The following is a 17,500-nucleotide window of genomic DNA, read 5'->3' on the forward strand; positions in this document are numbered from 1 at the left end:
TCCTCAACACTTCCTTGACATAAGTATTCGACATAAACTATTTCGCTCTTGTTGCGGACTTTTGGAGTGTGGAACACAAGTTGTGGAAACCTATCCTTTAAACGTTCCTTAAGACGGAAAGTTCGATAACCTGATGCATCCTCATTTTCGACCTGTCTCACAGTCTTTACAAATTCAGCTTTAAGGAGGCTCGAAAGAGTTTTCAGCTCGCGCGCGTAAGCCACACACGCAATTCGTAATATAATCTGCTCGCGTCAGCTCATGATTCAAATGGGTGACCAGAAATAGACAAATAACGCTAATTTCGCTCACCATTCTCCTAATTCCTATATATATAAATAGACATCTCCTATTCACGAAAACTACAAAAATTCTACACAAACGGTTTAATGGTCACTTAAATCTATTTGTGTTGCCCTGTAGCTCCACTCACGCGCGGACTCGAATGAGTGGATGACGCATCCGTAAATGCTGATCTTGTAACCCCCTAATTTTTCCTGAATTTGCTACATTACTCGTTTATATCTCTGCTTCCTTGGGCACTAAACCGTTTGTTATTTTTAAGGATGCGTTATTTAAAGTGGATGCGTATTTTTAAAAGGTGGTTTAATCAAAAATCGAATTTTCGTTGTCAACTGGAATTTAATAACAATTATCTGTACTCTTTTGGATATAAAGAAAAAGTTGATTTGTTTGTTTTTCTCTAAAATGCGAGAGAACAAGTGCTTTTTTAATCCGTTTGTCCAACTGGTTTTCGTTGTGCCTCGGCAATGACAAGAAAATTTTGCCCTTATGTTATAAACACGTAATCGCAATGAGTTCTCTTAAAATTAGAGGGAAATCTCACTAGTTTGAGTTTTCAGAAGTTTGTTTGAAGCACCCAAACGTTATTTAAGTTTTGGAGCAGATCGCGTTTGAAGTTCGTCCTTTCTTGGTTGCATTGCCGTATTTTGCTGATTCTTGTACCAAGCCAACCTGGCGTGTTTCAATGAAATACATAATGCATCAGTAAAACTCTTCTTTGACCTTGGACTCAAAAAGTCTTTTTTATGGCTTCTAATTTTAGCGTCATTCCTATTTGCTGGCTATTGACAGTTGACTCTGAAATGGCCGTTGGCAAAACCTGGATCGAACCGGACCGGACCGGATCGGATCGGGTCGGAGCGAGTCGAATCGGATTGTACCGGATCAGGCTCCTGACCGGATTGACAAACACGGACCGGATCAATAACAAAATCCCCGCCAGAAAACGTGCTGAAGACAGGAGAAGTCGAATTCTGTGCCTTTCTCTCTTGTGTAGTCGTCTCCTCATTTATTGCGACTACTCGAAATGTTTTTTTTTCCAGAGGTGATTACAGATTCCGGAGCGGAATTATGAAAGATACCGTGTGACGAATTGACGTCAATAAGTGAATTGACTGCGTGCGCAACGGTCTTCTTCTTCAAACATGAAAACTGACAACAATTTTTTTTTTATCACAGTTCCTGACAATTGCGCAACAGAAAGGGAGCGTCAGTTGACGAAAGGAGAGCCCCCAGAATAGTTGGGATTCTACTGTAATATATAAACAATAGCCTTCATTTGGCGCGAAAATATGCTCGGATATTTGTCCGCAGACATTATCTGTTCCGAGAAGCGAACAGTTTTCCGAGAGCGAAGCTCGAGGAAAACTGTGAGCTGACGAGACACCAGCACCATACATTGTATTCTTTGCATAATTATTGTTTTAATTGTTGTTTATTGTTACAAGAGATCTTGCTTTGTAGGTATGAAAAGTAAAATTAATGTAAGTGCTTTGAAGGCATATCAGCAAAAAATATCTTTAGGAATACGAATACAGTTATTTGTTAATGTGGGTTTCATACTTCTTGTTCCAATGTAAGCTTCGTACACTTATTAGGTAGTTGCCTTATGATTGCTTTTCAAGAAGAGGGAGACCTTTAGGTAAAGATCCCTGAATTAATCCCTCTCCTCAAAGCTATGCACTAATATATAAAACAGATGTAAAACTCTGTAGGGAATTTAATTATGCGTTATCTGATATTAAATAACACTATTCTAAGATCACAGCTGGCATAGTGGCTGCCAAAAACTCTATAATTTCCTCACAGTCTGGTCTCTGAAACGAGGCAGCAAGGGGTGGTGGAACATTGACCTGTATAAAATTTTGTAAAGGTTCTGCTTGGTCCTTTCTGCAGCAGTATATCCCGCCTCATGGGTCGCCACGTTGCTTCCTTCGCTAGTATTCGATATTGAACGCTTCTTTTTACCCTACTGTTGGGTTGGAACAACTTGCCTTGACGGAATGGCATCTTTCTTCAACAACATCTTTCATTCCGTAATCGAGATACTCTTTGGGAGTGAAATAATCGCTGCAAATGTGACCCGAACCTGGTTTCCGTGAGTCAGAGTCTCTTTTTTGGCGAACAAACAAAACCCATTGTCGATGAATTGGTGCATGCATATAACTAAATAATGTTAAACAGTCAAAAGAGGAAACTCTAAAAACATTTAAAATCATTTAAAAAATCTAGGGAGTGACTGACCCGATTGGAAACTAAAATCAATATCCTTAACGTAAGTGTGTCTCTTTTGCAAGCGAAAAAATGTCTTAAAATTGCTTCCCGTGTAACAGGGGCATACATTATTCCATATAATAGCTCCTTTATGTCCGTCTGAATTTTTCAGAAAGTAGGAGTTAATTCTTGGGACAATAATCTTGTGACTTTTTCTGAGATGGAAGTTCGCACAAGCTCTGTTACTAAATGTAATGTAAAAGCTGCTTCTTCGCTGATAATTTTATAAAATACAGTCGAACCTCCCGTCAGCGACCATCCAAATTGTCAAGCGCCGAGGTGGTGGCTTATGGGAGGAGGTCGCGTACAAGAGCTTAAACCATATTGAGTCAAAATTTTGCCTCATTAGCATAATTATGGTAACTGCAGAGTTACCAAGCGCCAATACCCATCATCATCATCATCATCATTTCATCATCATTTATTAAATTAATTTTATAAAAACAGAATTTATAATCTTATACAACCCGCAAATAGCAAAGCTAATCGGGGCGGATTGTATAATTTACAATAAAATTACATCAGTGTTTAATAAATAAATAAATAATAATAATAATAATAATAATAGAAATAGATATACACATATATTCACAGATAGCTAGAATTTACATAGAAGAGCAAGAACTATAATAATACACATAACATAAGAAATGAATAATAAGAGCTACTAGAGCTTAATTAATGATAATTAGTAATTTTTAACATTAACGTAGAGACATCAACATAATCATCCTCATTACCAAGTACCGCAAGCAAAAATTGATGAAGTTTATTTTTGAAGGGTTTTTTCCTAAGTTTACGCAGTTCAGGCTTCAGGCAATTCCACAGCTTAGCTCCGAAAATGGAAAACGAATTAAGTTGAAGTCTTAGTCTTGATTTATTAACGTATAAATTACCAGCATCAGAAAATCTAGTGTTATATATATGAACGTCAGATGAACAAGTAAAAAGATCACAGATATTCTGAGGCGCAGAATTGGTAGATATGTCGTGCATAAGGGAACATACTGTTTCAAAATAAAGCATGTTGAGTGGTAAGACATCAGCAGAGACAAACAAAGGAATAGCATGAGATCTGTTACCAGCAAAGAACATTAGCCGAAGAGCTCGTTTTTGTAAGATAAAGACCTTCCTTAAGTAGATCTGGGCAGCCTGGCCCCAGGCAGCAATTCCGTAGTATGTATATGGGAAGATCAGAGAACGGTAAATTTGGATTAAAGTATTCAGAGGGACAGAGTGCCTTAATCGCGATATAATTCCTACAACCCTGCTGATTTTAGAAGCAATGTAGTCAATATGATATTTCCAAGTTAAGTTTTTATCGATGAGAACGCCCAGGAACTTTACATAATCTTTGCATTCCAGAAACGTATCACAATTTGAGGCATTGTTGTATATCCTTATATTAATCTGATAATTAAGCTTCTTTTGTGATGGTCTAAAGATGACAAAATTTGACTTTTTTGCATTTATGGTCAGCTTGTTAGCATTCAACCAGTCACAGACTTTCTGCAACTCGATGTTGATTACATTTTCTAGTGACTTCAAATCCTTGTCAGCAAACAGCAGGTTTGTATCATCAGCAAATAAATAAAAAGAAAGCTTCTTAGAAGAATTATAAATATCATTAATATATATCAAGAAAAGTAGAGGGCCTAGAACAGAGCCTTGTGGGACCCCTGTTAACACATTTCTTTTAGATGATATTTGTTTATCAATTTGAGTAGTTTGGGCACGGCCATTTAAATAGGATGAAAACCATTCGTTTACTGGCCCCCTTATACCGTAATGATATAGCTTGCTCAGAAGAATTGAGTGATCCACAGTATCAAAAGCCTTTTTGAAGTCGAGGAAAACACCGCAAGTAAACAATTTGTTATCCATATTGCTTTGTATCGAATTCACAATATCCAAAATTGCATGCTGAGTTGACATATTCTCACGAAAACCATACTGGCCATTGTACAGAAGTCCACTTAATTCGACATAAGGTTTTAATCTATTATACATAACTTTCTCAAAGAGCCGATTGAAGAGCGAAAGAAGAGAAATGGGACGGTAGTTACTTGGGTCCGTTTCATCGCCACCCTTGAAGATGGGAACAACTTTTGCGTGCTTTAATTTAGATGGATATTGTCCTGTTAAAACGGAATTATTCATTATATATGCCAATGGTCGAGAGAGTACACTACTGGAAGATTTCAATACGCGAACAGGACAAGAGTATAAGCCATGTGATTTGTTAGTAGGGAGAAGCAGAATTTCAGTTTCGAATTCCATGGGAGTGACTGGCGCGAAGAAGAATGAACTAGATGAATTAGCAGCAGGGAGATAATCACCGAAATGATGATTAGCAGGAGGAACAGATGCCGCAAGTGTTTGACCCACGGAAGAAAAGAATTCATTGAGCACATTAGGGCTCGCAACAATAGGCTTACATCTTCTTTTATTTCGGCCGATGAGATGATTAATCCCGATCCAAGTTTTTCTAACATTTGTCATATGATTATTGAAATATGAATGATAGTACGACTTCTTACTGCAGCGAACAAGTGTAAGTAATTTATTGCGATAGTGTTTATATTTTTCATAATTTCCAGATGCAAATAGAGAATTTTTTACCTGTATTGACTTACGTATCCCCCTAGTGATCCAGGGTTTAGAAAATTGCTTGGCTTTGCGCTTTGATAAAGGTCGAAGGGGCGCATGTTTGTTTACTATTTTGTTAACGCTGTTAAAGAATTTAGAAAAACCAGCATCTGCACTCTCTCCACAGTTTCTCATGGCCAAATCCCAGTTGATCTCGGATAATTCTGAATGAATTTTTTCCTCCGTGTCTCTTGAAAATTTCCGATACATAGTTCTTCGGGGTAACTCCTTTACTTTGAAAGACTTAATAATGCAAAATTGAGAATAATGATCGCTTATATCCGAGATTATATTACCGCTCGTGATTTCCCTACCGATTTGGTTCACGAAGATATTATCAATTAGAGTGGCTGACTTACTGTTGACCCTAGTTGGTTTATCAATTGTAGGAATAAAAGAAAAACTTTGCAGCGAAAGTAAGAAGTCTTTAGTAAAGTTGCAGGTTTCGGCATTGAGGAGGTTTATGTTGAAGTCTCCCATAACATAGATAGGCTTGCCAGATGTACTAAGTTTTTCTAAGGTTTCATCAAAATATGTCTGAAAGCTCTCAGGGGAGTTGTGCTGCCTATAAATTACACCACAGATAATGTTACTTTTCATTTACCCATCTAAACCCACTTTATAACTTTTAGTAGTCAAAAATATGTAAGCTTTCCAGAGTATTTATTAATGGTTCGCCTCTAAAAGACTACGTAATGATGCGAACGGAACAAGTTTCACGATCAGTTACCGTGAATTGATTCTTTAATGTTGTCTAAACGTTAGTGGAACCTGAAGGTGAACTAATAAGGATTGGATTGCTAGCTTTATACTTGACAGCCCGTTTATTTTACTTGTGATTTACATGTTAACAAACATAAGAAACACTACACCTAGACCTCAGATGAGCCCGTCCTTCGTGTATTGGTTGGTCGTACGATCGCTTGAGGTGTTTCAGGATAATTCAGGAAATCAGTTGTAATTCTCTGTAATCTAAAACATTCAAGGTCGTCTTTTTTACGACTTACAGAATCCAGTGTATATGAATTTTTCCTTTAAAATTTTAGATGTTTTATTCATGCAAAAAGTCAAAGATCCGGTACTACCTAGGAAATGCGATAATGTTACAACGCCTAATAATCCAATTTCCGCTCCATTACCTGTCAAGTGGTCGGTTACGGGAGGTTAAGGACGGTTATTGCCCATACGTTCTGCGCATATCCAGATACTCGGATTCCCTATCGTTAGTGCTTACTAATGCAGGGATATTTTTGCGCAGTTTAGAGTTATGCGGAGAAAGCAAAACTTAGCAAGTGCTCTTGGTATCCAAAAAGAAAATTGGGAGTAACCATGCAATTTTCAGAGATAATTAAGCTAATATTGTTGATTAATTATCTTTTTCTTTTTGGATTTTAATAACACTTGTTGAGATCTGCTTTTCCCGCATATTCATAAAACCGTGCAAAAATACATTTGAATTAGTAGGCATCGTTCTTAAAACAAAAGAAAATTTACTATTAGCTCCAAAAGTGGTCGCGGTCGCTTACGAGAGGTTCCAAACATAGAGATTGTACTTCGAAACATTTGGTATTTTGGAAAAGTGGTAGCTGAGGAGATGTGGTCGCTTACGAGAGGTACAACCGTGGTCAATACTCTTGGGACATTAACGAAACAGCTGGTGAAAATGACGCATTTTGTCTCCCCCCGTCCCCCCCCCGGTTCAGTGTTGACGTTATGGCTTCAAATCTTTTTCAACACAATCAACATTGCTGAGGGGAAGGGGGGACAGCAGCAACAAGCTTTTTCCACAACATTTCCAAGCGTTTATAACAGGTTAAATACACTTTTCATAAGCAAGGTGTGTTTTCGCGCCTCATTTTCGTAAGTGTCGCAAGACGTTTTGACCAGGGTTGTAGTTTGATTTGATTTGATTTGATTTGATTAAACGGAGTTTGTACGTGTATTTTATAGTGCCCCAGTTTGTGTGTTCATAGATATCAGAACAGGGCATGTCTTTGGGTAGCTTGTATATCCTTCTTGCTGCCCTTCCGCCACTTCAAGGGAATGTAGTTGCTCTGCATGGGTGTATTATCCCTTCACAATCATGGATAAGGCCATATAAGACAGAAGGTAGAATACGTCTGCGCACATCAAAAAGGAACTTCTCCAAAAAGGAACTTCGTTCTAAAAAGTTTCTTTGAAGAACGATCTATAGAACCTTTTTGTAGCATCCATTGTCTTTCTTTAGATAAGAGCCACCCCCCACCCCCCCCCCCCCACCTTATGTTATACCATGATCAAGCTAAACAAGACGCATTAAATGGCCTGTATTCAGGCCAGCAGATTTGTTAGTTTGTTGAACGGCTTGATTTAAAACTTTGAGTTTGGCTAAGTGACTTTTAAGTTGTCCTGAACGAGATGGATTTACCCTTTCACTAACCAGAAAGCCTTCATGGCTCTTGGTCGTCTTAAGGACGGTCTAACCTATTGTTATCACGCATTTCTTCTGCGCATCACGCAATGATTAGGACACCCGCTGATTTTAATTTTTCGAGTTAATTTTTTTTCATCGCACTGCCACGGAGGATTTATTCGGTTTCAGTTCAAAGCACACGTCTCCTGTAGCAAAAGACCAAGAAAAAGAAATCGTAATGGAACAGTTTTCACAACGCCATACTTTATTGGAAAAGCTAGAAACAATTTTCTTAGTTTCCACTTTATCAAAAATCAAACCTTATTTTCCCCGAAAAATGCATGGTTACCCTATTATCATTTCACATTCCAATAACCCAAACTAAGATCTACTTTTCTGCGTAGTCATATCCTGGGGAAAAAAATATTTTTATTATCGATTATTAGGAAGCACCGCCCTTAAAAGAACTTTCAGTTATATTTGGTGTGAAGAAGAAAACCAAACTTTTAGTGTATGAGATCAGACAATTTTATTTTTTTTAAAAAGTACTTTGTTAATACAACAATCGATGAATGAGAAAATAAATTAGGAAACGTATAGAAATAAATGAACACAATTCAAAAATTAAATTTCAATTGGCCTTTGAGATCTTCCGCATGGACAGAAAGACATGAAAAATAAATAAATACATTGAAAAAGCTTCCCCAGGGTCAAATCTTAACTCTAGGCCTTAGGCATAGTCAGGGATGCTACTCTGGTTTGAATAAACTTGAAGGTAGATTCAAAGACCCAATAGCCTGCGTATAGCTGGCGGTTCGCAAGAGAACTCGAGCTGTTTTCCCGGAGGAAAGGGAGAACCGCCTGACAGGATTGACCGGCGACTTTTCGAGTAGTCCGAACGCTGGCGGCGTACGCACAGGTTTGATTGGATAAGTACACGTCTTTCAAATGTTTGATTAATCTGATTAATCCCAAAGATATAGTGGTGTCACGTAATATTTTCATTCAGAACGCGACACAAATCGTCAGAATATTCCCCTCACAAACTATTACTTTAGTACAAAATGCAACCAAATCGTCAGATTTCGACTTCTCGTTAAGACTGAATGTGTTTCGTCATTGCAATATTCTTGAAGTACCTTGAAATTTTTCTCAGAGAAACCGCCAGTCCTTCTCGCACGTAAGGATGCACGATTAGGATAAACTCGCCACCTTTGTGCATTTCTTCCTACATAGACTCATGATCATTGATTTAGTTTTATCCTGAAATGAGCTCAACAGTTCTACATGCTCATTTCGGATGGCAATAGCCACTTTCACTTCTGTAGTAGGGTTTCTAATTAAATCTTCCATTGTTTGGTGGCGAGAAGTCGAAATTTTAGCCAGCTTTCGGAGGCTAATGCGAGAATTCCAAAATTTCATTCGGAGCGCTCAAAGCTTCCTACATAATATCATTGTGATTTTTTGGCTCTAGCACGTTTCTCGATAGATTTTCAAGGAGGAGTTTGTGATAATATTGTGTCTGAATAACCCATCCTGGAATTTTATAAGTATTACTATTTGGCACCTGACTCTCACTCCACTTTCCTCACTATTTTTTAATAGCTATAAGAGTTTTTATGATATAATCTTAAGTCATCTTGGCTCGAAGTTGTTTCTTTCGCCTAAATTTAAAATACATTTAGAACTTTCCTTCCACAGGCATGACATACACGATCAGTAAATATGTCTGATCGTGCTATTTTCAGACCAATCTTGGCCAAACGTTCAGCCGACGTCACGTTTAGACATACTTCGCGCTTTGATATCTTGAATAGGCTCAATAGGTTTTGCGTGGAAATGTATTAAGTCTTCTGAAATTACCCATGTGAATCTTCAGCTGATAAAAGCCAATTTGCAACTATTTTTAAAATTTTCCGTTTTCAACTGAGGAGGAAAAGGGTTTCTCAAATTTGCCGCAATCATCCGTAGATTATTTTGTTTGGTGCAAGCCGCAATACTCGTCTTACCGCCTCCTCTCTCATTGGTTGAATCTCCAAAGGCTGGAAATCGAAAAGGTTGTCAATCCTTGCAGGCGGTTCTTCCTTTCCAGCATACTTGCGCCTCTCCAAATCTCTCGCGCTCCAAAAAAAAAAAAAAAAAACAGCCAGCTACGCAGGCTAAAGTCCCAACGCTTAGACACCCATGTCTACTGTCTTCATCAGGGGTGATAAAACTGAGTGACTGCCAATTGGTTCGTAAACAGTGGTCCGAAAACTCACAGTGATTCCAAAAGAAACGTGGGGGAAACCTGCCTTAGAAGAAAAAAAAATGCAGAATACTTAAAAATCTGAGGACTTCTTTCCTATAAACGTAGTATGCTCTTTGCCCAATCATTTCCTCAGTACTGAATTGTCAATGGAGATCACGTCTGGCGTTTCCATTTGTCTCATAAACTATTCGCAGTTCAATATATGGTTAATTTCATGTATCATTTTATTCGCTGATTCACTCATCAATGGAACATTAGAACCCAGCTCTCAACATCAGTGGCTTCATTGCTCAGTGCTTCTCTACGCAATTGTTCATAACTGGGAGGATCATGATAGCTTCATTTGAATTTCATATCCGCAGTTCAATATATGATTCACTGTTTCATATATCATGTCGTTCGTTAGATCATATTTGGATTGTCATCACCGCATTCATCCTGTATTTCCTTCAATCGGGCCATTCTTAACTGAGAACCTCTTTTCGCAGATATTTTGATCGAATCACTTCTCTTGTCTCAGAGCGTGTGTATTACCTGAGAGACTCTTGAAGAATCAACGAGGAAAAAATCTAACGTCTAGGAATGAACAAGGATGGACCAGCTCGAATGCACCCAGAACGAACTGGCCGCGGAGCCGCTGACATTTTCTAAACTATTATATTTTCGGCTTCTCATTAGAATATACTGATTTTGGCCGTTGGATTGTTTAAAACTTAAGAACGCAGAAACTTTTTTATATAATCCCCCCTACTGTTTTTCCCTTGTCATGTTTTTTTCCAACTAGCTGTGATTTTACTTCGTGACTTGGCGAAGACCCCGTTCACACGTATCCGTATTCGTTTTCCAAAAAAAAAAAACCGCGTCCACCCGTAGCGTTTTCGCATCGTTTTCGCCCGTCCACACGTTTACGTTTACGATGAATCGATTTGAAACGATAACTTTTTATGATAATGCGACTGCGCATGCTTGACTCCTAAGGATTCGCTTTTACTATAACTCAGTTGGGCTAGAAAGTTGGCCCACCAAGCACAAGTATGTCCAGGTCTAACCGCAAAATCGTCCAGGACTTGGTTGGTAACCACCGGTAGTGGTAAAAGTATAACCTAATAATAGAGAGACTAATAATCACTTTTACGGCAAACGTCGGACTAAAATTTGCGTTTTGCCAAAAATGGAAAAAACTCGTTTGATCATGGGCTCATTTCTTACGTATCAAGTAACTTTCCAAAAGAGAACGATAACATATTTGTCATGCTTTTATGTAGCCTGTTCCAGGCTCCGAGAAAGCAGGGAAAGCGCAAATATGAGAAAACGAGTGCGACGAAACGCGTGGAGATCCCGCGCGTGTCTTATTTTCGCGTTCCCTTTGTGCTTGTGCCCACCCTACTACCTGAGAGCCTGGAACAGGCTAGCTTTTATGACAAGCATCAGCCCACCGTTTCGCGTTTGCCCTTTTCACGTAAACGCGATGCTTAATCTCTCTATAATGTCGCCTTCTGGAATAGTCAGCTTGAAGAAATAGTAAAGCTAAAAAGCGTCTGTCCACCATCTTGAATCGTGTATAGTACTGCGAGGAGTGGATTGGAACTGATATTGTGGCGTCAGCGTTTTCGATAAGTTCCGTTCTCGTCTGTCCACACGCACACGCGAAAACAGCGTTCAAAAGTTCCACTTCGGAGAAAGTTTTTGAAAAGTTCCGTTTTCAGTAATCGTTTGTCATCAGATACGTGTGGATCGAAGCCGTATCCGTACATTTTCAAATGAAAACGAATACGTTTGGACGGAACATAAAATAATTGAAAGTAATATTCGGTGTCCTGGTTGCATTTGACACATCATTGTTTCGCCGTGTTTTCGCCTCGAGGAATATTTCTTAATTCTTTTTTCAGGCGCGAAAGTTGAGGACACTGAAGAACGCAGACTGCAGACTGTGCAGACCGTCTGTAAAATGAAAATTCGGTTCCCTTGAATTAGGCCTAAATAACATTCGGTTAGCCTAATTAGGCCTAAATAACATTCAGGTTAGCCTGTTTACGGCTAGCTCTCAATAATAGTGAGGTTAACGCCATATTTTACCCCTTGGTCTGCACGGTCTGCACAGTCTGCAGTCTGCGTTTTGGCGTGACCGCGAAAGTTGTGTTTTTATTTCGATTTCGTTTGTTCTAAAATTATCAATATACGTTTTCAGGGGCACCCAACGAGAATATAGTTCAAAACCATTTAGACATAGCACCGTTAAACGTATTTTAGTAAGTAAGTAAGTAAGTAAGTAAGTAAGTAAGTAAGTAAGTAAGTAAGTAAAAGGTTTATTTCACAACACTTCCACATGGTGGCTCTTCGTTTGTGAAAAAACTAATTATCTAAATTAAAAATTTATAATCTACAAAATATTATTAAAGACATATATATACATCTGTAACAATTTTTCAACTCTTCGGATTTCCTAGCTGAAAGTCTAGTGATCCGAAAATTATAGGGATCAAAACTTACCTTTTCGAAAATTTTAGCCAGAAAAAAGGTTCCCGAAAATTCTAGGGGACCTTTTTAGGGTAAAAATACGTTAAAAATGGGCAATTATATCACTTTTTAAGCCGTTGGAAAATCCTAGGACAGGCAGGCAAGCAAGAAATTTCACACAAATGTTCCGAAAATTCTAGATCTCAAATCGTCTTCCGAACAGATATTTTCCGAAAATTGACGTTGGGTGCCTCTGCGTTTTGCCGACTTTGTTACTTGAATAGATGATAGACGAATGACAGAAATTCGTTTTCAATGTTGTTTTCACGTCAGGAACTAAGCTTAATGTGTGCGATGTGACTTACGTGGCTCATTGTCGTTATAATCGATTTAAACTAATATGGGTCGTTAGGAAATAAATTTCTATTAATTTAATGTGTCGTTCTAATCACAAGCAAGCGATCGTTCCTGGGCTAGCAATGGAACCCAAGCAATTGAAATGATCATTTAATTCACACATAAGCCTGCTTTTCCCATTTTGTTTGATCGAGCCTCGCTTTTGAGTGGTGTTGAAAATATCGAGCAAATCTTTATCTACATTTGTAAATACCTCACATTTAGTGGATATTTTAAATTATGTTAATTATTCGATCCCTGTTTCAGTTGCTGATGATTGGCTGTCGAGTGTGTGAAAATCGAATGTTTGCGATTAATTCAAACACAGAGATTCTAACGGATTGGGTTTCAATCAACAATCGCTCATTTTACTGTGATGCAAACCCCAATGGCATGGAGGAAAATTTCATAGTCGTTAATCCATACCATCGCGGCTGTCCTTATCGATCGCCATTTTATGCTACTTCGCCACATTAGCGTTATCTGACCTCCAGACAAGTATCTTGATATCGAGAAAGCTGTCGCCTGTACATACCCGTGTGGAGTTTCCGTAGATCTGTGACATTTATGCCACTCAATATGTGGCCACAAATGTCCGACTGGGACTTGTATCATGGTCCCATTTCATTCCTTTCGACAAATCTATTTTAATCCAAGCTCAGCTCATTGTTTATTTAGACATTGTATTCGAGAAGTAAAGGAGTGAAACGTTAAGGAAAGGAAAACAGATTGGGTAAGCGACGCCTTTTGTCCTAGGCTGGGAACTGTTTGGAAACAATAGGTTATCTTTGTGGTGTAATCAGTATCTTGACAGACAGTAATTGTGCAAGTGATTGGCGTGTACATTGCCTTTCGGGGTGAAATGTGTCCTCGGCCGGCTAGGAAACACTTGCAGAATCAAAGCACCTAAACAGAGAATCAAGAATTTTTCATTGTCAGCTGCGTAAGTATTGAACTTATTTGCCTTCTTCGGATTTCCGTCATGTAGGTGGTAGTGTCGGGGAGGGTCAAACACTGATTGAAATCACAACAATTCAAGTTTGTCTGGCTCAGACATTGATTGCATGCATCGCTCTTAACGCGACCGAACCGTTTTACCAATTTTATTGGCCAGCGCACAGGTGAAAGCTTATTCAGTCTCCATGTGACTTCTAAGCATGTCCTTTATTTGACTGAGAATTTCATCAGGACATTTTTCAAATTTGTATCTGAAAGCTATCTTCTTAAGTGGCAGAGTCATCTCAAATGATTGATGACCAAGATGCCACGAACATCACATAGCTTACACGTTGCTCAAAGTCCAAAAAGCTTTATGCTTTTATATACCAAGTTATCGTATTCAGTTCTCCAGTATGGGCTCGATGTTTGGCCTCTTCCTTTTGCCGTATTTCGTGTCGGTATCTACACGTCAGGGAGGTTTGATTCATCGGCATTCTGTGACCTCTGAGTTAATGATGAGAGTGTGGGTTAAGATGATTTATTGCTTGGTCGCCATCGGGCTATCATTGAGTTACATCTATAATATGGTTGTTTACTAAGTTGGACTTTTTATCATCTTAATGTTAATGACCGCTTGGCGAAAAACCCGTTCTCAAAATTATGTAAAGGCGGAACTACGCCGATTTACTTCACAAATAAATGAGAATTCCATTGTTTTTCTTCAGTCGCCGGCGACACAAGATTGATTTCATTGGCGTTTTGGGAATGGAATATATATTTGCGCTTAACAATTCAAGCGGTTTTAGATTACTTCTTCTGAGAATGTTCATGCCGACATCAAGCTTGCGTTAATGGCCGAAATGTCACAATGGCTGGCAATATTGCGTTCCAGAAAATTCAAAGTGCGTTGAATTTGAATTCATCATTCCCGAAAGCCCTGCAAATATTGCTAGTATAAATTTCATTGAATATACTTTAAATATTGTAAAGATGCAAACGTCCCAGCATGCCAGGTGATGTTAACATTAAATCGTAACCGTTTCTAGATGAGTATTGAAGGTGCATGAATCACACATTCCTGTCCCCTTCTGATGAAAGCCAACTATTGAATAGCTTTTGCTAAATGAGAGGTTCATTACAGGGCCATTGAACGCATGCGATCTCGCCATTCAAACACATGGATGAATGAGTAAAGTGTCTCCTTTTTCCCGTTTTGATAGAGTTGACTCTAAGAAGAGCCGCGGATATCAGTTGGGTTTGTTCACAATCTGAAAGCCGATTCTTGAAGAATGCTGCCAATCAGAACGGTCTCCTTGGAATTTGTTTTATTCCTTTTTGTGATTGTTCATTCTGAAGGTATGTTTGTTTGCGTGGGATTCATGAAACTGTCTCTGATATAAATAGAAACTGCTTCACTAGACCACATCGGTTCCAAATTAATTGCTCCCTTTTGAGCGCTAAACGTAAACAAGATAAGCTCAGCATAGTCTTTCCACTGAAGTAAAGGCCAGCCCATTGGGACCACATTTTATCCAAACCTTGGATTTTGCAAAGAATTTAACCTGGCATTTGGAGGACATAAACATGAAATCGGAAACACTTGTCACAAAGACGACATCACGGAACCGCCTTAAATTAGTGTTTGAAGGGGACACATCTCAAAATTCTTATGTAAGGCTCTGGTTTCTTTCAAGATACTCCAGCGCTACTTCAGAACGACATAGCAATCAAGAAAAGACAAATATCGAGATTTATGAAGTCATGACTGTGTAATAAGGCTCAAAGATTGCAGATTTGTTTGTTAAAATGAAATTAACCTTTCTTAAAGCGTACTTAACTCAAGATGACTGATAACGCCACTTGATAAAAGACAATTGTGTAAGACTGCGATGTGGAGACGTAGAAGCTCTTCGAGCAAAAAAAAGTCAGTCTTGTGATAAGATCACAAGAGTATGAACACTGTTGGAGTTCTGGAGAGGCGTCGAGGGTAAATTGATGACATTGTTTCATGATGCTTAAGGACAATATACCAAACACATTGTTTAGAGAAAACGCAAGAAAGAATCGCTGACTTCTCTTACAACTGCGTACTTTCCGCATACAAATCTATACATCTTGAACGCGCACTCACTTACTGTTGACAAAATGGGGCTAAAAAGGACTTAAAGTATACTAATTTGTTCAGCGACTTTTCATCTGTTGCTTCTTTCCAAAGGATTCTTTGTCAGTTTCCAAAATCCTTTGTCCAACAATATTCAAGAAGCTTAAGAATTATATGTTTCGTTAGTTTTTTCAAAGTAATTAACACATTCTTGGCTTTTCCCATGCTGAGAACTAAAAAAGACCAAAACTCAAGATTATACCATATCTTTCGATGGTTTTCGGAAAGAATATCCACTGATAATGCGAGGTTAAAGGAAAGCAAGCTATTACAACCGCTTTGAGCGGTAATTCACGTTATATATTTCGTCAATAGTAACTTTGAAAAACCGCGAACCTTTTTACCCACTGCTGCCCCTCTTAATTGATCGATAATTACAGAGTGACCACTGCCTCAGTGCCTGAGTCAATTGCATAAGCCCCAAATTAGAGCCGGGGCCCGACAGTGGGCGACATTGATGTAATCTTTTGGTTTATTTCAACATCCTTGCATACGGAATCCGCGCCCGCAGTGCGCACGGCAGTCAAAACTGTGCTATCCTGTCAATCATTTGCCCTTTCACCGGAAACAGCCAATTTCGGTTGTGCGTAAATGACATTTGTTGATCTACCCCGTCGAAGTTAACACAAATAAATAGATTATCAATACGGTTTTGCCATCTTACACTTGATTCGAAAATACCAGCCTGAATTCGTCTTAGAATAGTTACAAAAAGCACAAATAACAGCCAAAGCACAACAGCTTACGTTCGAATTCTGCTCGCCGACAACCCAAGTTTGTTGACAAAAAAATTTCCACAAAATGTTTTAAATGGTTTTCTGGCCCTTTATTAATAGTGCTCACGTGAATTTTAAATGGAGTATCGCGAAAGAAAAATTGCCAAGCTGATATTTGACATTTTCAAGTAGCGAAAATTTGTATAAGCACTACAAAACTTTTACTGACCACCATTGCCCGAAGGAACACCCTTTATAAGCTGCAAGGAAGCCGCTGATGAATTTTGCACAAAAACCTCGGCCCCTAACAGCGGAAAGCCAGACTGCGAAAGTTTTTCAGCGAAAGCTCACTAAGGAAGAGCTTCTAGAGCTTGCCCTCCCGCAGGTCGCTAGAAAGGTGCAAACAAGCTGATATCTGTCCGAAAAGGGCAAGATCTAGAAGGGGCAGTCAAAATTGGGTTTCTTGAATTGTGCGAAAATTTATTCAAAACTTTTCCCTCACTCCCAAATAAGAACTTGCTTTGTCTTGCAATTCTACAGTGAATTACGTTTAGGCCAATAAGAGAATCAACATGAAAGAGGCACTCCCAGGGGTTTTGGGGAAGAAGAGAACATGGCTAATTTGAACTGGAGAACAGAGTATCAATATCAAAATATTTTAGGGAACAAGGGAAGAAAACCAATTTAAATTTTAGGGATCAAAAACCTGGGAACAAGTTTGAAAGTAATTTGGGGAGCAAGGAAACACAAGCAAATATTTAAAGGGAACAAGGACCCCTCCCCCCAGGAGGACCTCATCAAATGTTCTGCCCCTTTCATCCAACAGCTCAAACAAGCAATTCCAACAATTTTTGAATGACCAACACGAAAAGAAGACTCTCTTAGAGAAATAAATTATTTATGATAATTATCAGTTTAGCATGCGAAACAATGCTCAGATGCTTATGAGCACCCTCATGCCT

The 17,500-nt window shown here is 38.7% G+C and overlaps 1 protein-coding gene across 6 annotated transcripts in view; it reads left to right on the forward strand.

Moving 5' to 3' along the window:
- LOC138043257 (fibroblast growth factor receptor-like 1) overlaps positions 1-17,500 on the forward strand; it is a 38,165-nt gene that overhangs the window by 4,670 nt on the left and 15,995 nt on the right. Inside the window, exons 1-3 of one of the 6 annotated variants that reach the window (XM_068889440.1) lie at positions 13,094-13,455; positions 13,526-13,706; positions 14,882-15,017. In XM_068889440.1, coding sequence (XP_068745541.1) covers positions 14,951-15,017 — 67 coding nt within the window. In that variant the 5' untranslated portion in view covers positions 13,094-13,455; positions 13,526-13,706; positions 14,882-14,950. The other 5 variants (XM_068889438.1, XM_068889442.1, XM_068889439.1 and 2 more) reach the window with 5 other exon arrangements.

The sequence above is a fragment of the Montipora capricornis genome, chromosome 3 (genome assembly GCF_036669925.1).
Source record: "Montipora capricornis isolate CH-2021 chromosome 3, ASM3666992v2, whole genome shotgun sequence".
Taxonomy (NCBI): Eukaryota; Metazoa; Cnidaria; class Anthozoa; order Scleractinia; family Acroporidae; genus Montipora; species Montipora capricornis.